This window comes from Podarcis filfolensis (genome assembly GCF_964270895.1).
Source record: "Podarcis filfolensis genome assembly, chromosome: 5".
NCBI lineage: Eukaryota > Metazoa > Chordata > Lepidosauria > Squamata > Lacertidae > Podarcis > Podarcis filfolensis.
Window position 1 is genome coordinate 27672423 of NC_139608.1, and position 21553 is coordinate 27693975.

Below are 21553 nucleotides of genomic sequence, written 5' to 3' on the forward strand. Positions count from 1 at the left end.
TTTCTCCCATAGACACAGCCTTGGATTCAAATAGACATCAAACATCACACTGTGCCTCTCTGGCTTTCCAGGCTGCAGCTTTACTTCTAGGTCACATTACACATACTTTCAGCTCTAAACTTTGGCTTTTCTTAGTATCTGCAAGTTGGGGGGGGGGCGGTATGGGCCCCACCCATTTGCTGTCTCACACAGAGCCTCCTCTCACTTGCTTTCTTAATGGCTCATCACCTTTCCTTTGTTCTCTTAATGGCCCATCACCTAGGTGATTTCCTGAACACAGGAAGCTAGCCTGGCTTGATTAGCTTTTAACATTTACTGGGACTAGGGTGTCTGGCACCCAGTTTAACACCCCAAACCTTGTTTAAATTCTAACACTTACTAGATCCAGGAATTTATAGTGGCCTGGTACCCACAAGACCATAGCAAGATTAGAAGAATGAGAAACTGAGAGAAGCCACAATCAACAGATTCACATGCCTCTAGTTTGTGGGTGTCATATTGTCTTCCATTTAAACCAAGGGTCACCAATGCAAAGCCTGTGAGCACCATTGTGTCTTGGCTGAAATGGTGTTGTGGGCCGAATGGGGAGACCTGGCAAGCCTAATTATCCCTATGGGCTGTAGGTTTCCCACTGCTGCTACATATTTCTATTTAATTTTAACAGCTCTTGTAAACTGCTTAGAGGTTTTGTTACAATCCAGTGGTATATGCCTTTCGATAGATAGATCGATGAGGGACCCCACATACCAACAAATGCCACATTTATTTGAAAGCAGAATCTTCCGTTTTGGTGGTGGGCAAGAAGAAGCAGTCAAGGGATTTCCTAAGATCAAGGCCTGTCCAATAGTTTTTCCTTTGGGCCAAGTAATAACTGAATGGAGCATTGGCAAGTCACACTCGTTTCAACTACCCACCTAAAATTAGAATAATAGTGAGTTACCTCACAGGGTTGCTGTAATATGCTGCCCAGTATGAGGCCATTTTATGCCCTCCTTCGACAGAGGTGTGAGGCTCTGGCATGGTCTTAAGAGCCCTCTCCAGCCTCCTCGCAAAAGCCGGAAGAGCTTGCCCAACTTTGGGAAGGAGACAGGAGGACTATAGGACCCTGTCAGAGCACCCTCACGCCTCCTTCCTGAAGCTTTGACTGTGCGCACTGCCCAAAATCCGCCTCTGATGAGTAGTAGCTTTTAGAGTAAGCGAAACAAACAGGAAACTCTGGATTTTGTAGCCCCCTATGCAGAAGATCGGTAACAACTACAACACTGCCATGTGTAAAGGTAAAGGGTAAAGGGACCCCTGACCATTAGGTCCAGTCATGACCGACTCTGGGAGTGCAGCACTCATCTCACTTTATTGGCCGAGGAAGCCGGCGTACAGCTTCCGGGTCATGTGGCCAGCATGACTAAGTCGCTTCTGGCGAACCAGAGCAGCGCACGGAAACGCCATTTACCTTCCCGCCGGAGCAGTACCTATTTATCTACTTGCACTTTGATGTGCTTTCGAACTGCTAGGTTGGCAGGAGCAGGGACAGAGCAACGGGAGCTCACCTCGTCCCGGGGATTCGAAGCGCCGACCTTCTGATCAGCAAGTCCTAGGCTCTGTGGTTTATTTATTTTTTTTAATAAAATATTTATTGAAATTTTCAAAAAGTTTAAAGAAAAACAAAAAACAAAAAAGAACAACAAACAGACATATAACTTTCAATCACATATTTCCTTGACTTCCCCACATCTCCCCTTCTTGTATTCCAATTCAGTTTTTAATTCAACAAGTTCCTGTCCCCAAATTTTACCTTATTATATTTAAATCCTTTTACTTAACCAATTTTAACATAAACCTCTATCTTTATACATCAAAACTTATTCTTAATACCTTTTTCTAAAGTCAACCCCAATTCCATTTCACGAATTCCCCATTTTAATCTAAGTAACAAAACAGAATATTTACATAAAAAAACCCAAATATATTTGTACCGCCTTTGGATACCCAAAACCCCACTCCCCGCCTTTCCTGGTTTCAATCTCCAACCGATGTCCATCAATCCATCTGGTGTCAGCCTGGTGACCTCACGTCCGAGGCCCTTAAATCTCTCTCCTTTCCTCTCTGCCGGTTTTTTTTGATAGTCCTTTATGATAAACACCAAATCTCGGAGAAGCTCTGTCCCAATAAGGTCCATGTTTCTTCCTGCCAGGCCTCCATATTTAGAATTGTAATCCAAGTTTTGTTTTTTACTTCTTTTAAGTCCAAAAGTCCCAAAAACTCCTGCTTCCACTTTAATCAGGTTTGTCTTTTCCTTTGAATCCATCTTTACAGGCCTTTGGCCTGCCAGGCCTCCATATTTAGAATTGTAATCCAAATCTTGTTTTTTACTTCTTTTAAGTCCAAGTGTCTCAGAAACTCCTGCTTCCACTTTAATCAAGTTTGTCTTTTCCTTTATATCATCTTTGCAGGCCTTTGACTCTCTTTAATCCTCTGCTGCATTATAGCTCCTCCTTCCTTTCCCTCTAAATTGTCATGTGTTTCTTCTCCCACTTTTTCAAGTTTCTCAAATTTCTTTTCTTGTTCAGCTGCAAGAGTTTTTAGCTCAGATGCAAAGTCTTTTTGTTCTGGTACAAAGGCTTGAGTCAGGTCCCTTCCAATTTCCGCAAGTTTATTTGCTTTTTCATTCAATGTTGTAGCATTTCTAGCCCAAACAATGCTTTCTTCTTGAAATTTTCCCAGACGAAGAAAGATTTTCTCCAGTTCCATCTGTATTTTTCCACTTACAGCCATCCTGTAATGTCCCAGAGCCCCCTCTAGGGGAGTACTGGTTACTTAGTATTCCTTCCAGTTCTAATCCAAAAGTCCTTTATTTTCCTTTGTTTTCGACAATTTGTCGCCTAAATGTAACAAATATAGCCAGCCGAGGCAATAGAAACAAAGTTCTCTCTCTTTTTTTTTTCCCTCTCAGCTTTGACAGCTAGTTTGACAGCTGTCAAAGTCTTCTATATCTCTTCAACAGGCTCCCTCACGGATCGCTCCCGGGTCCTGGGGGGGGGGTAGCAATTCCACTCTCAAAGTTAACTCTTATCCTCCAGCACATTCACTTATACTGCCAAAATGTGAAATTAATTACTTTTAACTTCTCACGAAGAAGACGTTCTTTTCAACCTTAGTTATCTTGTCCTTGCTTTAAAATGTTTACAAAAGGGGGAGACGGACTTCCTCTTTGCGCCTTCCCCGCTCGTGCCGAATCAAAAAAGAAGTTTTTAATATCCAATTTCCGTATTACTCACGGGTTGTTACTTTTAGTCCAAATGATCAAAGGAAGAAGTCAGCGCTCTCCAACCATGGCATGCGGCTTCACTTCGCGGAGACGGGTAGACAGCTCTCAGCTCCGTGCCGCTCACCCCCGGTCTGTTCCGGAGCCTTTAAAAAGGCTCCTTTGCAGCGGGGGGGGGGACGCAAATGGAGCCCGCCAAGCCTTCAGTTCACAGGCTTCCCCGCCTGTGATTTATTTCGGGTCCCCGCTTCGCTGTAGCGGTAGAACCCTAGCTCCATGAAGCAGATTTCCTCCGGAGATCGGAGGAAATCCGCCATTACCGTTGCTGGCGCTGACCGGAAGTCGTCCTAGGCTCTGTGGTTTAACCCACAGTGCCACCCATGTCCCACTGCCATGTGTACAGAACTCCAAAGTTCTCAAAATATTCTGTTTTTGTAGCAACATTTCACTAATGATTAGCTTCGTTAATACCTTGGTATACAGTGTTTTGAGATATCTAACAGCAGAATAAAAACCACATTCTGCACCCAGGAGAGGCAGAACGGGTTTAGGTGAAACAAGCACAGCTCTAACAGGCTTTGTCGGTGGTATTCACCGAAGTGTTTTCGTTTTGTTGAATGGTAATGGTTAAATAACTACAAAACTCATTCTCCCAGTGCCAATCTGCGCATGAGGAAAAGATCGACAATAGAAGTTCCAAGGTTTGCACAAGTACAATTTAAAAACAAGCAAACACTCCAGTGAACACTGAAAATGATTTGTGGCCGCAGAATGCGGAATGTGTGTTGAGAGAAAAACGGAAGTGGGTGAAATGGAGTATGCCATAAAAGGGCACAGCTGGCTTGTCGGGCAATGCTTTGTTACAAGTCCCACTTGTTCTCTCTAACATTAAACTGCCATGTGTGGGGTAGGTAAAATCCTAAACACATCCAATGAAGATGTAGTTGGTTTTTAAAAAAAACAACAACAACCAGTTGGTATCTGAATTAATTATAAATTCTTTTTATACTTGGAATTGCCTTGTAAAACCATGTCAAGATACTTCATGGGAAGTGATTCATATGTCCTGCTGAAAGAGATCCCTATCCTTTTACTGTCTCATGTTCCAGTGAAAAATGAAAGGTACCAAACTGACCACAGAAGGCAGGAAACACTCAGTTTTGTGCTTCCTTTGGTTTTGGTGTTCCATGATATTCATCCTAATGTCCTGCTTTTGACATTCAAATAACCTAACCATATTCCTTCACTTGACATTTACAGGGGATCCTTTTGTCGTTGTTGTCACTGGACCCTTTCTTAGGACAGGAATTTGATTCTCCTTAATGCTATAATTTGGAAAATTCACATATTGCTGGGTGCTTTTGTTCTGTAGCTCTGGGTCCTCTTTGCAGTGACAAGATGAGTGGGGGGAGGGCATGGTCTCCTTTGACCAGATAGAAAAATTTGGATGGTACAGGAAATTATCTCAAGACAATAGTCTGAATCTGTACTGGAACATTTTTAAAAAAAAAACTGTTATTATATTTGGAATTGTGTTTTAATGTTTGTGTTGTTTCTAAATGTGGAATTTTTAATTGTTTATATAATGAACTGTTTTTAAAAATATTTTACAGTTTTCTTGCTTTATGGTTTACACTGTTTTGTTTTATGATTGCATACTTTATTGTATGCAACCTGCTTTGGGACCTTATGGTAAAGGGCAGGAAAGAAATATATTAAACAAATACAATAAATTTAACTTTTCAACTTACTAAGTTCAGTGTGTTCTTAATACACACACACACACACACACACACACACACACACACTAGGAGGAGTTCTCATACACCAGTATTTCCCAAACTTGGGTCTCCAGCTGCTTTTGGACTACAACTCCCACTATCCCTAGCTAGCAAGGCCAGTGGTCAGGGATGATGGGAATTTTAGTCCGAAAAACAGCTGGAGACCACACTTGAAAGAACACCTGCAGCATCTGAACCTTAGCACCATTGAGAATCTATTTTAAATAGGGGAAAGAGCTAATCAGAATCTGGAGAGTGGGAGGTGTTTTTTTTCTTGGTTTTTTTTAAAGCCTTTTACTCAAGCAGCACAATCCTACAAAAAAATTAACAATGCTCTCCTCCCTCAAACAGCTGCTATATAAGTGGAAAAATTAAAACACATTCACACCACATCATTATAAAACCACACACAAAAAATTAACACACAGAGAGAGATACACTGAACATGGACAGAAGCACAGATCTGTGTGTAAACTCAGCTCAGAGGGGAGACTTTCATCATCATCTTGACATATTGGGCGGGGGGGAGGTCTAACTAACCCTTCCATATACATGCCACACTGGATCCTTGTGGATCAGCTGGAGAGCAGGGAAGTGCTGCTTTTCTTCCTGTTTGTGTTATGCTGGGTAAAGGTAAAGGAACCCCTAACCATTAGGTCCAGTCGTGACCGACTCTGGGGTTGCGGAGCTCATCTCGCTTTATTGGCTGAGGGAGCCAGCGTTTGTCCGCAGACAGCTCATGTGGCCAGCATGACTAAGCCACTTCTGACGAACCAGAGCAGTGGACGGAAATGCCATTTACCTTCCCGCCGGAGCGGTACCTATTTATCTACTTGCACACTGACGTGCTTTCGAACGGCTAGGTTGGCAGGAGCAGGGACCGAGCAATGGGAGCTCACCCTGTCGTGGGGATTCGAACCTCCGACCTTCTGATCGGCAAGCCCTAGGCTCTGTGGTTTAGACCACAGCGCCACCCGTGTCCCGTTATGCTGGGTAGGGAGAATTAAATATCCCCACCCATTGCACTAGGATGGGGGTGAAAATTGGTCCATCCCGGCTTCTTGGTGGGGAGATTGTGAGAGTCTGGCTCATGGAACTGGTGGGCCACATTAGGCCCAGAGCTGCCGAGGTTTCCTCATGCCTGATCTAGTCCATGAAAGGGTGTGCCACAACAGATCTGTTAACAGGCTATCCTATACAATACATGGTCATTCAGCAGTTAAGTCCCAATGAGCTCTAAGGGGCTTACTCCCAGGTAAGCATGCACACCTTACTCCTTCAGAAGGTGGTGGACTCTCCATACTTGGAGCTTTTTAACAGAGGTTGGGTGGCCATCTGTGGACACTTTAGATTCCTGCACTGCAGGGGGTTGGACTAGATGACCCATGAGGTCCCACCCACCACTACTATGAATATATGATCAAGACAAAACTCGGCAGCGTTTCACGATTTCAAGGCTGTCCTCATCTGAAAACTAAGAAACTAGTCCCTGGTGTGTTACTTAGAAAAGATGCCAGGGGTCTGAGCTGCTACGTGGGGGTGGGGAAAGGCCAGGGGTAAGTGGTGAGAAGATTTCTGGAACGGGAAGCCAAAAGCCTTTCGTAAACAGGAGTGTAAATCTCTTAATCTTCCCTGGGGCTGTTTTTGGTCCTCAGGATTTCCACACGCGGGAGAGGCCTGTCTACGAACAACAACAATGCACCGCTCGCTTCTTCTGCCGCGCTCTTCTCCCCGATGGCTCGCTGGGCTGGAAGGGGGCTTTTCCTGCCCTAAGCCGGGCTGCGCAGCAGTTGCCCCCAGCCAAACTTCACCCAGCGATGGCCAGAGGCCCCGGCAGCCCGCCAAGCGCTTCCAAACCTCCCTTGCGCAAAACCAGAACCAGCCGGTGCCTCGCACACATGGGCAGAGCGCGCCGACTTGCAAGCGGCCAGAGATGGGCCGGCGGTGCAGGGAGTTGGTGGAGGAAGATCACGCCGAGGCGAAGTGCCCTGGGGACAAAAGGGCAACGCTCGGGGGTCGAGGCCGGCGGGGGAATTAAGCCCCCACCCACTCCCGACCCCGCTTCCCTGCGTCCCTCCCCCGGCACGGGCGAGGAGAGCTCCGGGCGGGCGCCTTGCTGAAGATGCCACTCCAGACTGCAGCAGTCCCGGGGACTCCGCCGCGGGAAGCAGCAGCAGCAGCGGATCCGCCGCGCTCGAGAGGCACCCGGGAGTAAGCGCGGCTCCCTCCGGGGTGAGTGGGTGGGTGTGCCAGCCAGGCCTGTCCTCGAGGCTGGGCACCGGAGCCTGGGCGGCCTCGGGCAAGCGGGGAGGCATGCATGGTGCACCAGGCAGGCGGGCAGGCTCCGCGCGCAGCGGCCGCGAAGCTTTGTCTGCTGCGGGCAGGAAGGTTTCCCGCTGCTCCCGCAGCCGCCGTGAGGTAACTCGCGGTCAGTCGCCTTGTGGCCCGGCCGCCGCCGCGCGCGGTTCCTCCGCCGCTGTCCTTCCCTGCTCCGCGCGGGGCTCCTTCTTTCGCGCTTTTTACGCGGCCCGCTCCCCACAACTCCGGCCAGGTTTCTGCTCGCGGGAAGGCGCCAGAAGCGAGAGCCGCCACCTGAACGAGCCATTGACTACCATGAAGCCACTGACCTCGCCTTACGCTTGGTAAAATGCTGTCCCCCAAAACGTGTTCTTATTGTGTCTTATTGTGCGGAAACCAGGGGAGGGTTTTCTCATCCCTTTTTTTATCATTTAGCACTGCCTTTCTCCGCCTGGGTGCGGAACTTTTTTTCTGTCAAGGGCCACAATCCTTGTGTTCAGGGTCGGGGGCGCATGTTTTTTGAGGGCAGCAAAGCTAGCGTTGTGGGCGTGGTTGGGCGAAAAATGGGAGGGGCCACCGCTTGCCTCTCAATCCCACAATTTTCCCCTGTGTTTTGTGACACCCCGTTTCTCTCTCTTCCTCTCCTTCTCCCTCTCCCTCTCTGCTTGGTTTCGCCAGATAGCCTTAACTTGCAAAGAGCTTTCGAAATTAGGCTGCGGGTGGGGGGGGCTGCATGCCGTGAAAGTCTACAACCTGATCATTAACTCTGCAGTCCTAAACCTGGCTACTCAGATGTAAGATCCATCGAGTTGCGTGGGACTTTCTCCCAGGTAAGCAGACGTAGGTGCCTTAAGGCACCATGCGGGACACAGCCTGCCATTTCACATGCTGCAGCCTGTGGTTTATTTTGAGATATTAAGCATGATAATCTGTTACGAGACTGGCTGTTGCCAAGTAAATGAACACAAGAGTACCTCTTGCAGACAAGAGACTTCAGTGGTGCGTAGCCTTGGAGTGAAGAGGCGCTTGCCAAGTATTTATTTTGAAATTTTATATGCCTCTTTTCAGGGCTAAGTGCTCTGGAGAAGATTTATATAAGTCATAACATCAACAACACTGCAGTATAAAACTACAATTTTAAAAGTAACTTGGCATAAGTAACCCTATTTCTACCTCTGAATGTTGGAGGACATGCGGTACTTTTTCATTTAAGGCAGCTCACAGGTGGCCATACTGATACAGGCCTGCATCCACATTTACACAAAACATCCCTGAGGGTTCAATGTGGTTTTTTACTTAATAAATGTGTTTAGCATATACACATATACCTGGGAGTCAGTCCACTTGAACTCAATTAGTAGACATGCTTAGGATTGCATGACTGGAGAGCAAAACCCCTTGAAATTGGTGGGACATCCTTCTGAGTAGACGTGCTTGGGCAAGGCAAAAATAGATGGGTTGAGAACCAAGCTATCTGTTAAGCAGGACTTTGGGGGGGGGGGGATGGAGAGAGAATCCTGCCTGTTCCTAAACAATTTCCTTTTATAAAGCAAAAACTTACTTCCAAAAAAGCATGCTTAGGATCACAGTCCAGTCTTCATTCATGATGACCGGTCACCAGATTTTATAAAACGAAGTTTGATCATACTAGTTTAAATGAAACAAACCCCATGGCGATCATGTATGTGATACATTGGATTTAGTAGGAAGGTGCTCAGCAGGACCATTTTACACATGTTCTATGACCCACATATTACCGTATTTTTCGCCCTATAGGACGCACTTTTCCCCCTCCAAAAATGAAGGGGAAATGTGTGTGCGTCCTATGGGGCGAATGCAGGCTTTTGCTGAAGCCTGGTGAGCGAGAGGCGTTGGTGTGCACCGACCCCTCTCGCTCTCCAGGCTTCAGGAAGCTATCAGCAACCCTCGCGGGCACGGCGGGAGGTCCCGCCGGGCGTGCAAGGCTTGTGGGCAGCAGCCTGCAGCCTGAAGCACGGGGCGCGCTGCGTAGCACGCCCCGTGCTTCGGACAGATGTCGGCAAGCCTTGCGCGCCCTGCAGGAGGTCCCGCCGGGCGCGCAAGACTTGGGGCGGCAGCCTGCAGCCCGAAGCAGGGGGCCAGCTGTGGAGCCCGCCCCCTGCTTTGGGCAGATGTCCGCAAGCCTCGCGCGCAAGGCTTGGGACGGCAGCCTGTTCTGGGGGCTGGGGTCGGGGGAAGCTCAGGCTTCCCCCGCGACAGCCCCCGCGCCTGGGGGGGAAATAAAATTTTTTTCCTTTATTTCCCCCCCAAAAAAACTAGGTGCGTCCTATGGGGCGAAAAATACGGTAGCTGTGCCAATGTGAGAAGCAGAGCAAAAGAAGTAGAGGGAAGAGACACATTTCAGCATTCTCCTGAGGATAATGGTTTGATATTGGCTTATTCCTATGCGGAAGGGAATTTTGTAGGAATCAGTATAACACTCATGGGGAAGATGGTAGGAGTGGGGCTTCTGCTGCGCCTACCCATGCATAAACATACTATACAGCAAAGCAGCTCTGCAAAATATTAACAGCTTATGAGCGGATTGCTCATTTCTGTCCATACCAGAAATGCCTTTGGCACAGGAAATTAGTTATGTTTTAAGAGATAGGAAAAATCACAGAACACAATGCCCCTGAGTTCTGAGTTACACACGTACCAATATTCAGCGGCCCAGAGTTGATGGAAACACTTCTGTCTTTTGCTACTGATATGGCAGTAACTAGGAACTACCACATAAATTATGTCTTTGTTGTTTAAGTCTCATATACGTATGTGTGTGTGAGAGAGAGAGCGCGAGAAGCCCTAGATATTTTGCTTTGTTGTGCTGTTTAAAAAGTGTATTGGTCACATACTGCAATTATGCTTTAATCGTTGCTCTTTTTTCTTTTTTTAAAAAGTATCTCAGGACGTGTCTTATGTGTTCAAAAACAGAAATGAAAATTCTCGTGTTTTTATGTAAGGGTCGCGATTGCAGACTTTTAGAAAATGGGCAGGTTTGCAAACACTTTAAAAGTGATTTTCTCAGATTTGATATTTGGCCTAAACCATCAAGACAGAATACTGGATGGAGGATCATCTGGGAGGGATGGGTGGGGAGCTGGAATAATTAATATCATTCATGTGACAAACAAGAGGACAGTAGTGGCCTGTAGAGCTCTGCCTCTCTGACACAGCTCTCTTGTGCAGCCTTAGGAAAACCCTTTAAACTGCTTCTTCTTTTTCAAAGCCCCATGTATTGAATATGTGCAACTTAATATAGCTTTCAAAGGGCCCAGATTTACAGACATTCTGAGCATTTTATGCTCCATGGGTATCTAACCAAATCAAGAACTGCTGTTTATTTGCTGGTTAAATACATTTTTATTTCACCCGGGAGCTCAGGATGCCACACATGCCCTCCTCCTTTTATCCTCACAACAATCCTGTGAATCAAATTAGGATGCAACATAGTGATTTGATCAAGGTGACCCAGTGAATGAACCTCATATCTAAGCAGGGACATAACAATTTTTTAAATGGCAGTAGGAGACCTTCCTATGCAGTAAGTCTGAGAGTAGGTCTAACTCTGGGTTGTCCTACACATGGCCCGAGGGCCCCAGGTGGCCCCGATGTTCTTTTTTGGTGGCTTCTGCAACCAAGCATGTGGCCCGCAGATTCCGTGTCAAAATGCTCTTGCCTCCCACTTGATATGAAAAGTTGGCCTGCCCTGGTCTAACTGAACTGTGGGACTTATCAATAAACATGCATTAAATCACACTGTTAGCGAGTTGGGCCCTAAAATGTAAATAATCTAAACAAGAGTTGCAGCTAATAAAATGTTGGGCTTATCTTAACTTTACTTGAATCTCCCCATCTGCGAAACCGGCACATTCCTGTTGTGATTTTAGTAAGGAATGAACTACACGTTATGTGTAGTTGTGTTATTCCTTTATACAACGAAGCTGCAGGTGCTTCAATTTGAAGTGAAACACCAATAAGGAAGGAAGAAGTGTGTGGGGAGGGGGATAGAACCTCCCTTTTACCTCGTGCTGTTTTTCTACTGAAAATTGCAAGCCTCTGAACTGCTCTTAATAATAATAATAATAATAATAATAATAATAATAATAATAATAATAATTTATTATTTATACCCCGCCCATCTGGCTGAGTTTCCCCAGCCACTCTGGGCAGCTCCCAATCTTAACCCCACTAGGAAAAAGGTATTTTGGACAAAATTTGTGGGAGGAAATGATGTCGTTCCCAGAGCAAAGATGATCTAACAGGGTTATTAGGAAGACAGTATCAGTTATGGAAAGAACTTTTTACACTAGAAGAACAAATGCTAATGTATTCAGGAATCCCAGTTATTATGTCAGTGTAGCATTTCGGACTTGCTGGCCTTGTTTGATTAAGAGCAAACAGCAGTCACTGATGTTTGGCGTTGCTGCTCTAAGGATGGTCTGCGGCTTTTCTGGCAGCCAGCTTGCTGCATGACACTTAGTTGTGTGGAGTAATCTGTGAGTGAATGGAAGAGACAAGGCTGGGTCAAGGCTGCTCTGAGTCAGCAGTGAGGTGAGGGCCAGTGTCCTATCCTAGTTCTGGGCAGCTGATGGCGTGTGCATAGTTTTGACAAAGAACCTTTCCTTTTTCTGAGTGTGTTTGCAGTGCAGATATCCAAAGATAAAAATATGTTGTGGGTAACAGTGTGAAAACATTTTGCGGCCAAAATATCTACAAGGGCACGGTTAAGTATTTCAAATCCTACAGCTGTGGCTGGGTGTTGAAAATCTGCTTCCGATTCATGTCACTTTGGCTGCCTACAGGTGATTGGAGAGGAGCTGAAATTTCTCAGAGTACATTTTCCCGAGATTTTTCTTTTTCTCATCCTCCCTCTAGGAAAAATGGAGGCCATTTTTTTCGTGGGTGGCGGCGGCGGCGGCGGCGGCGGCTGCCATTTCCACCCTCATGAAGTCCCAGGGTGTTGTGGAGGATGCAAAATGGCGGCTGAGCTGTCAACAAACCAGTTTTATTCGAGTTGATGAATAAAGCACCAAAGAAACTAAAATAAAAGACAACCCTGAGCCTGTGAAAACATTTTCTGTTTGTTTCAGGATACTTAGTGGAAAATGTACACCAGTCGCGAAGATGTTGGCTATGATTTTGAAGAGGATTCCAAAGACAGGGAGAAGAAGCTTGTGGCGAATCCAGATGTTGATGGTGGATGGGCTTGGATGATTGTCCTTTCTTCTTTCCTGGTGCACATTCTCATCATGGGATCACAAATGGCCCTTGGTGTTCTCAACATGGAATGGCTTGACGAATTCAGCCAAAGTCGAGGCCTGACAGCGTGGGTCAGCTCCCTTAGTATGGGTATAACCTTGATTGTAGGTAGGTTCATAAGCCACTCTAGAAGAAATGAATATGCCCAAGATCAGTTCCTGCAGAGATAGATACATTTATGGATCAAAATATTTAGCAACAGTCCCTTATAAAATATGATACTGTTTGCCTGTTTCCATTTTTTTGTAATCTCTGCTTGTCATGAGTCATATTGTCTCAGTTTCATATATTGATTAGAAATAAGTGCCTAGATCTTTGAGAACCGATGTTTAGCACTTAACAGTTTTGAACAGGTGGCCTAATATTTACTGATCTTATTGCTGGTAATCAGTGGTTTCAGTGTGGTTATCCTTGTGAAGAGAATAAACAAAGCTTTAGGAAAACAATCTATTCTTCGTGTTTTGGCACAGGTCCTTTTATTGGTTTGTTCATTAACACCTGCGGTTGCCGGAAGACAGCAATAGCTGGAGGGATCTTGACTGCTGTAGGATGGATACTGAGTTCCTATGCCTCAAATGTATATTACCTCTTTATAACGTTTGGGGTTACAGCTGGTAAGCATGCTTTAGTTTTGGAATATGCATTCAGATTTTCATTGTAGTAACTGATCTGTAAGAACACAGAATGCTAAAATAAGCACGCCTGAGTTTGCAAAGAGGCAGTCACCCTGACCTACAGTTCCTTCTGAGCACAGTAACTCTACCACAAACATGTTCCTTAGCCTGTAAGAGTTTCTTCATGCATGTCAATGGAGGAGGGTTGGTTTGTGCACACAAAACAGTGCACATGAGAAGATACATCACATGTTGGAGGTCAAAAGTGACACGTATGCAGCATCTACATAAGCACTTTAGATCACCTGCATAGATACCTTAATTCAGGTGATGCATGGTAATTCAGATTAGTTGGAAAGCCACAACCAACCTAAATATTGAATGTCTGTATTTTGTTTCACAGCAAATCATACACCCCTGTCACACTTCTTGGGCAGATTCCCAAGTTGCACTTGTTGCTGCTGATGTGAAATAGCAAGTTTCACATGTTTGTTTGTTTGTGTGCCTCCCACATAAAACATTTCCAGGGCTTGCAAAATATTTAAGAGCAGAAGATGCAATTACAATAACATATAACAATAAAACATGCAGTTTACCCATAGCTCTTGGACATGCTTTAAGATTCCAACGTTCCCCTTTGTCCTTCCAAACTAAAAGTACAATGGTAATTTGAAGGTGTGATGCAAGCATGTTGCCCCCCTCCAATGTCCTTTTTTCAACAATGCAGGCAAGGCAGCACTAAGATTAATAGTTAAATAAGACCAGTATAACCTAATGGCTGCATTTGCATGCCACAATAAGCTATAAACCATCTGTTATTGTGCACCAGCAAATCACTCCCACTTCTATCCTCTCTACTACTTCCAGCTAGTGCGCAGAGGGGAAAAACGACAATCCCTAGCTGAGCATTGTGTCTGAAACAGGGATCATGATTTGTTTCACCCCAACCACAAAGATCAACCAAGATTTCTTCTTGGCTTACCAATTGTGGTTTGCTTGAATGCTGGTTTGGACATAATACTAAGCCGGGGATCGTGGTTTCTTTTCTTTGCACACTAAGAGCATGATTTGCTCATGCACAGTAAGTCATGGATCATGGTTTGCCATGATGTGCAAATGTGTTGAGCATTTGACAAAATCCCTTTGCTGGAAACATACACCAGTTATTTCACGTACAGAATGCCATAGGAAGAATACAGCACTGTGGAACATAAAACGCTTGGTGTTCCTTTCAGAAGCATTGGAGTGAATGTACAAAGCTTAGTGCATCGCTCTAAAGCAGGGGTTCCCAAACTGGTCTGCAGACTACCACTGGTCCGCAAGCTTTACTGGTGGTCCATGGCACGTCTGGGAAGAATGGTGGAAGCAGTGGCTGTGAATGGCAGGCACAATTATTATTATTATTATTATTATTATTATTATTATTATTATTATTACTTATTAAATTTGTATACCACCCTTCAACCAAAGATCCTAGTTGCTGCTCCATCACTCTAAGATCCCAGCAATCTGCCCACAGGGTGAGATGGACCAGGATAGAAGGTGACTAGTGATGTGATAAGATAAGATACAGCACCTAGCACAGCATGTTACAGTTGCTTACAACAGGCAGAAAAATCATTAAGTGTCAAGACCCTTGGCAATTTCCAAGTGGTCCATGGAGGGAAAAGTTTGGGAGTCCCTGGTCTAAAGGAACTAGATAGATATTGGGGTCACCTAAAGTATTGTGTCATTTCAGGACAACTTCTTCCTCTTTCACATTGCTGGTCCTTGTGAACAATATTCACTGGGGTTGATTTGGGACACTGCATCTTAATCATATTTTATTTGCTCTTTCTCAGAGTGGATTTATGGTTTTGATATTGATAATCTTTAAATAACCTTTCCTCTGAAGGTGGCATGACAGCTGGTTAAACAGACTGGCCCGGGCCAATTCAAAAGTTTCATAGAATCATAGAATGTTAGAGTTGGAAGGAACCCCAAGTGATAAACTCACTTGGCATATAAAACTTGGCAGGAACTCATACAAAGTTGCTTAAAGCAATATATTTGAGTGTGTGCCATAGGTAGAAAGCTCATGATCTTGATGAGGCTTATTACCAAGTAAGCTACCAGACATGGAATACTGTGTACTGTTCTGGCTGCCACAACAAAAAAAGAGAGGATATTTTAGAGCTGAAGAACCAAATTGATCAGCAGGTTGGAAGAACTGCCCTACAAGGAAAGGTTTGGATTTGGGGTTTTTTAATTCAGAAGGGAAATGAACAATATGATGCATGGTAGAGGTTTATAATTATCACGTGCGGCATTTGACAAAGCTTTACATTAAATTAATTTAGATAGGCCTTGAACTGGCCTATGCTCATTGTGTTAAGACAGATAAAACTGTATATGTTTGCTATCCCTTTATGGAAGTGGGCAGGCAGCCTTCTGCACTCGGCTGTCTGACTATGAGTGTGAGAGTATAAATAGAAGGGCAAAAAAGGGGACAGTAAACTTTGTTGTTTATAGATGAGAAAATTGATTTTGAGCTTGAAACACCACAAGGCTGTTAATCGTCACAAGAGATTTGGGTATCTGAAGTGGAAAAATCCAAATGACACCCCCTGCAGTATTAAAATACAATGATAAGAGAAAACAAAACATTATGAGCCCATTTAATGGCATACGGAAGCTGAGTTGGACTTCTCTTCTGTCTCCTGGTAGGGTTATCCTGTTCAGTAGAATAAATATTAGTCTTCTCTCTTTCTAAGACCATAGCAGACCCAATTAGAATAAGAGGAGAAATTCCACATTCATTCTCAGCCTGGAATGAGGGGCCGGTGGCAGGTGGAGAAGAAACCTTAGGAATAAACTTCTTGTAAACTGACAACATAAGCACATTAGGTGCTTAGAGACAGCAAAAACATATTCAGGCAGAAAGTATATGGTCCATTAGTCTGCAAATATTTTCTTCTTTTCACAGATGATGCCACAGTGTTGACATAAGAGCAGATTGTCTATTCTGGGACACCCACTTAAACCAATTAACTTACTAGGAATTGTTTGAGCATCAGTGAAAACAGAACTCAGAGCAGTTTCAGCTGTTATCTCAGAAAAGGAACAATTTTAAATATAGTAAATAAACCTTTAAAGTATATGGCTGTGGTGGTTGTGGAATGGAAGCCACAAACTCAATCCCTAGTTATTAGTCCTGCATGTGAGGTAGCTTCTACCTTTAAGGGAAACCATGTGTCTAATAAATCTGTGGCTTTTACCTGAAACACTGATGATAGATCCCATTCCAGCATGCATAATACTATTTCTGGAATCAGGCTTTGGTGTTAGTTGAAGAGTCATTCTGGCTTTGGAGGTTGATACGACTTGAGTTTGAGATTATGTATGGTCTTTCTAGTGATGGAGATAATTCGTTTATTAAGCCCAGGTGACTATATTTAGGTCTGATCTTACAGGTCTCGGGAATTCATGGCTTATACTACTACAGTATCAGCTCTGGGATACACAGCTAAGCCTCAGTAGGCTGATTTAAACTTTGATTTGTGGTGCTCAGAATCAGCTGAGTGTGATCTGTTATTCCCAGTCTTTATCACGACACATTTCTACAACACATAAAAGCTTTACAAAATACTGCCAAAGCATACTCCCATGTCTGATAGCAGCATACAGTCAAGCCTTGTCATCATTTCTCAGCATTTGAAACCATACTGGAAGCTGCTTAGCTTTGCAAATGTGCTAGCAGTTTTAGTGCTGCCCCACTAGTATGCTCATGGAAGCCTATCTTTAATCCTTAGGTGAAGCCATACTGGATAATAACGTTTGGGCCTTGTGTCAATTTGCCTGCATGTGTTGTGACTGCAGTGAAAGTTCTCCAGCTGATTCAGGAATCTCTCTTTTTCAGGTGTTGGGAGTGGGATGGTATACCTTCCTGCTGTGGTCATGGTAGGCGAATACTTTGAGAAGAGAAGAGCACTTGCCCAGGGACTCAGCACAACTGGGACGGGGTTCGGTGCTTTCCTGATGACAGTTCTGCTGAAATACCTTTGCATGGAGTTTGGCTGGAGGAATGCAATGTTCATCCAGGGAGCGGTCTGTCTGAACCTGTGTGTTTGTGGAGCGCTCATGAGACCAGTTTATTACAAAGAGGAAGCCGCTGAAAAAAGTGGAGAGGGAAACGTCAGCAAGAGCCATGCAAAAGCTCTCTCTTGCTCTGCAGAAACACTGGCATCCAATGGCATCTTACAGGAAGAGGCAAAAGAAGGGCAAGGTAAGACGGAAAAGTCTGACATTTTTTCAGACTTGGAAAACAAAGATGTAACCAGACACTGGAAGAATATCTATGCTCTTTGCGTGCTGAAGAGGGTGAGTCAGCTGACTCTTACAATCCAGAAAGGCTTTCGGACCTGGTATTCTAGTTACTTTGGCGCTGCATCCCTCTTCACCAACAGAAAGTTTGCAGCCTTTGTGTTTTGGGCCTTATTTGCATACAGCACTTTTGTTATCCCTTTTATCCATCTTCCGGAAATAGTGAAGCAATATGGCCTATCTGCACAGAACGATGTATTCCCTTTGACCTCAATTATTGCCATTGTCCACATTCTTGGCAAGGTCATCCTTGGCATCATTTCTGATTCACCCTGCGTCAGTGCTTGGAATGTCTTCATGGCAGCCAACTTCACTCTTGTCTTCTGCATTTTCGTTTTACCACTAATGCACACATATGCTGGGCTCGCTGTGGTCTGTGCCCTAATAGGATTTTCCAGTGGGTATTTTTCACTCATGCCTGTTGTTACTGAAGATTTAGTTGGGATTAAGCACCTCGCAAATGCCTATGGAATCATCATTTGTGCTAATGGGATTTCAGCACTCCTGGGACCACCTTTTGCAGGTAAATGCAAAGTTTTGTTTGTCCAACTTTACATTCCATGCGTGCTTTATAGCCCCTAGAGTCCATAGTGAGAGCCAGGGTGGTGTAGTAGTTAAGAGTGTTGGACTAGGACCTGAGAGACATGAGTTAAGATCCTCACACGGCCATGAAGTTTGCTGGGTGGCCTTTGGCCAGTCACTGCCTCTCAGCCTAGCCTACTTCCCAGGGTTGCTGTGAGCATTAAATGAGGGCGGGGGGAGAACCATGTGTACCGCCTTGAGTCCCTTGGAGGAAAAGGTGGGATATAAACACAATAAATAAAATAATTAGTGAATCATTGCATGTACAATTACCATTTATTCTCACCCACTCCATGCCCTTCATGGGCCACATTCCATGTCAACAAATATACCTTGGTACATTCTTGATTTTAAAGAAAGGAGCTCCTAGTGTGGTAGAAGTTGTTTGACAAGATAACACAATGCTCACAGGGCAAGTTTGAAGATGGAAGTTCACCAACATCTGCTTTCTCACAGATGTCTAATCTTATTGGCTACCAGCCACTACCTCTGACCCTTTGTTGGCTGACTCTACCAGACCCTCTGGCTTATAGCATACTTTTTTTCTTGGGGGAGTTTTGTACAGATGCAGACTAGAGTAAATCAGATACCAGTTAGTGTAAGGCAGAGCAACCGCAAAGCCATACAATGCATTGCAGAATGGTTTCTATGGAAGTTAAGATGGATGAAAGACAAATGGAGGTGGGGAAAGAGACTGAGCATAGTATGATACCAACAACTATGCTATGATTAGAATAAATAATGTTTTCTACTCTTTAGTGATTTATTGATCATAGCCTATAGATAACTGCCTTGCTTTTGTTTTCCAGGCTGGATTTATGACCTGACACAAAAATATGACTTTTCTTTCTACATATGTGGTTTGCTTTACATGGTGGGAATCCTCACTTTGCTCATACAGCCTTGTATTGGAAAGATAAAGCCATCACCGGCAAAAAACAGAGGAGGTGGAAAAGTATAGCACAATGTACTGAGAGCTTTTTTAAATAGAACATCATTTCATCATTTGGTTTTCCGGAAATGGTACCAAACGGTACATCTAATGGGACCAACTGGACTGAAAGTCACCATCTTTGGACAGTAAATAAAGTTCACACTGCCACTATCAACGGACTAGTGGAAACAAGACTACAGCTGGTAGTTTTATTGGCACCTTTTCAAAAGCTGAACATCCTACTGACATAATGGTGCAGCTTTGATCAGTAGCTGAAAATAAGTTCTCTCTTTTGTTATTCACAGAGGTTTGACACAAGCACAATTCAGCAGACTGGAATGCAGTTATTCCTTATTTACACTAACAGGAAAAAGAGGGGGGAAATAATTAGCCCCATTAGGAATCACACATATGAGAATCATCTCTATTGGTTATTCCAACTGTTGATAAATTAGTTGTTGAACATCAGCCAGACGCCAACCTGCGACATGTTACTACACAAATTAATGACAGTTTCTGGGGAACCTTTGGCCCTCTGGATGCTATTAGACTCCACTGCCCATGAACCTCAGCCAGCTTGGCCAGTGGTCAGGGATGATGGGAGTTGTAGTTCAGCAACATTTGAAGGGCAGTATGTTCCCAACTCTTGTTTTAAGGACTCAAGATAATGAAAATGGTGTGTTTATTATTATTATTATGGGATAAATGATTTGTGTCTGCAGACCACGGAGCAATTTATTCTATTTGCGCTAGCTTAAATAACCTTGAGATAGCAACATGGGAAAGAAGGAACAATGGCAACAAAAGCCCAAAGCTTTAAGTGGTTACTAGTGGGGAGCTACATCATGGTTCTTAGAATTAAAGGATCAGTAGCGAGGCTACTGCTGCTGATTTCTTGTTTACATATTTAGCCAAAAGGTAGCTGCCAGTCGGATTGACCTGACAGTGTCTGTGGATCCGAGGTCAACTGTAGCAGTTACTAATAGTCCTAGCTGCAGAGGTACAGTGGTGCCTTTTCCTCTGCAGAGTTCAATTCCAGTTTTTCTTGCAGCAGTATTATCAGGATAACAGAATAGGTGGGAAATAATGATTGTTTATTTAATTTCACAAAGAGTTGATAGGGGCAAGTCAGAATTGCCTTCCGTGGCTTTGGTTAAATTAGCCCAGCCAGAGCATGCCATGCCTCATATGTCAGATCTCTTCCCCCCCATGTAATTGCTATGTCACATGCCTCTGTTAAACAAGCAAGGCTGGAACATACAGCCTGCTGATGTTAAGGGGCACCAATCATGGCCTCTGCAAATGCAACACTAAGGATTCTGGCACTCTTCACCATCTCATTCTCCTTCCCTAAGATTAAATAGCTTCTTGTGTAGTGACCCCCTGCCATACAGCAAGCTGCCCCTGTTTGTGCATGGGAAACAGCTTCTGAAGCTCTGCAACCAAAGGACAAAGCTAGTTCCCAAAATTACTGCAAAGGAGTTAAAGTCTACCATTGTCCTAGCTCTTGGAAGTCCAGTGTATGATTTTCCCCCTTGCTGCATTATGCCTCAAAAGCAGGATCGGATTGTAATAACAAAATAATTTAGATGTGGAAGTGTTTCTGTCTAATTGTAAAATACAGTAAGGACTATGTTGCACATCAAAATGCAAACATGCAAAAAAAAATTCTAGACACAGCAGCTTTAGTGCAGGGTATTTTTGGGGGGGCGGGGTGGAGAAGTGGATGATTAATTCTTTTCAGGCTGACTGCTTTTAGAGCTGGAACTTCTTTCCCTAAGATACTTTTCTAGGTTTCCAGATGGTGTTTATCTTGCAGTACATGACTTTAGAATTGCAGGGACCTTCTGAAGAGGCTTAGAAAACATTTAGCCTTTGGTGTACTGCCTTCCACTACTGTGGAGAACCGTCTTATCTCCCTGTGATTTTTGCCAAAGACAATCTCGTTGTATGTCAGCTAGAAAGAATCTTTAGTGTTCACTTTACTACCTCCCAAAACGTTGCAGTTTAACATTCCCTCAGAGGGTTTTAGTCTGGAAAAAAAAATGTTTCCAAGTGCATACAGAAATCCCTGGCTGCCTTATTGTTTGTGTAATTTACTGTACTGTTTTTAATTTTATTGTGTAACCTCAAGGAGCCACTTTCTCAGGGTGAAATTTATCAAGGGTATATATTTTGTCTGAGAAGGAACTCCTTAGAATATAATACAGAATGTTCCATTATATATACAGAGAACAAAATATATACATTGTAAACCTGAATACGGCTTTTCCAAACTCTGTTTGTATGGGTTTTTGGTTTTGGTAGGGAGCACAACAAACCCTTTAAGTGCATTACGTTTTTAAAAATTATGAGAGCATGGTGGGGCAGTATAGAATTGGCTGGTTCACACATTTACCCAGTTAGTGATCCCTTCCATGTAGTAGCAGAGGAAGTGCTT

The 21553-nt window shown here is 44.1% G+C and overlaps 1 protein-coding gene across 4 annotated transcripts; it reads left to right on the forward strand.

Annotated features, from left to right (window-relative positions):
* The first annotated feature begins 6407 nt into the window (after positions 1–6407).
* Positions 6408–21374, forward strand: SLC16A14 (solute carrier family 16 member 14). Of its 4 annotated transcripts, none has more exons than XM_083613821.1 (6): positions 6408–7275; positions 8020–8171; positions 12453–12729; positions 13092–13235; positions 17134–18120; positions 18989–21374. In XM_083613821.1, exons 3-6 carry the CDS (start codon positions 12468–12470, stop codon positions 19138–19140), a joined length of 1545 nt encoding a protein of 514 aa, XP_083469947.1. In that variant the 5' UTR covers positions 6408–7275; positions 8020–8171; positions 12453–12467; the 3' UTR covers positions 19141–21374. The 4 variants fall into 4 exon arrangements, with proteins under 4 accessions (XP_083469947.1, XP_083469948.1, XP_083469949.1 ...); XM_083613822.1 differs by having other exon boundaries at positions 8024–8171; XM_083613823.1 differs by lacking the exon at positions 8020–8171.
* Positions 21375–21553: the final 179 nt, after the last annotated feature.

What these genes read in the sequence shown, in the direction of transcription:
- SLC16A14 (XM_083613821.1), top strand. Translation starts at nt 12,468, where the DNA reads ATGTACACCAGTCGCGAAGATGTTGGCTATGATTTTGAAGAGGATTCC. An exon ending in AACGTTTGGGGTTACAGCTG is followed by an intron (nt 13,236 to 17,133) that starts GTAAGCATGCTT and finishes TCTCTTTTTCAG; the next exon opens with GTGTTGGGAGTGGGATGGTA. An exon ending in CCTGGGACCACCTTTTGCAG is followed by an intron (nt 18,121 to 18,988) that starts GTAAATGCAAAG and finishes TTTGTTTTCCAG; the next exon opens with GCTGGATTTATGACCTGACA.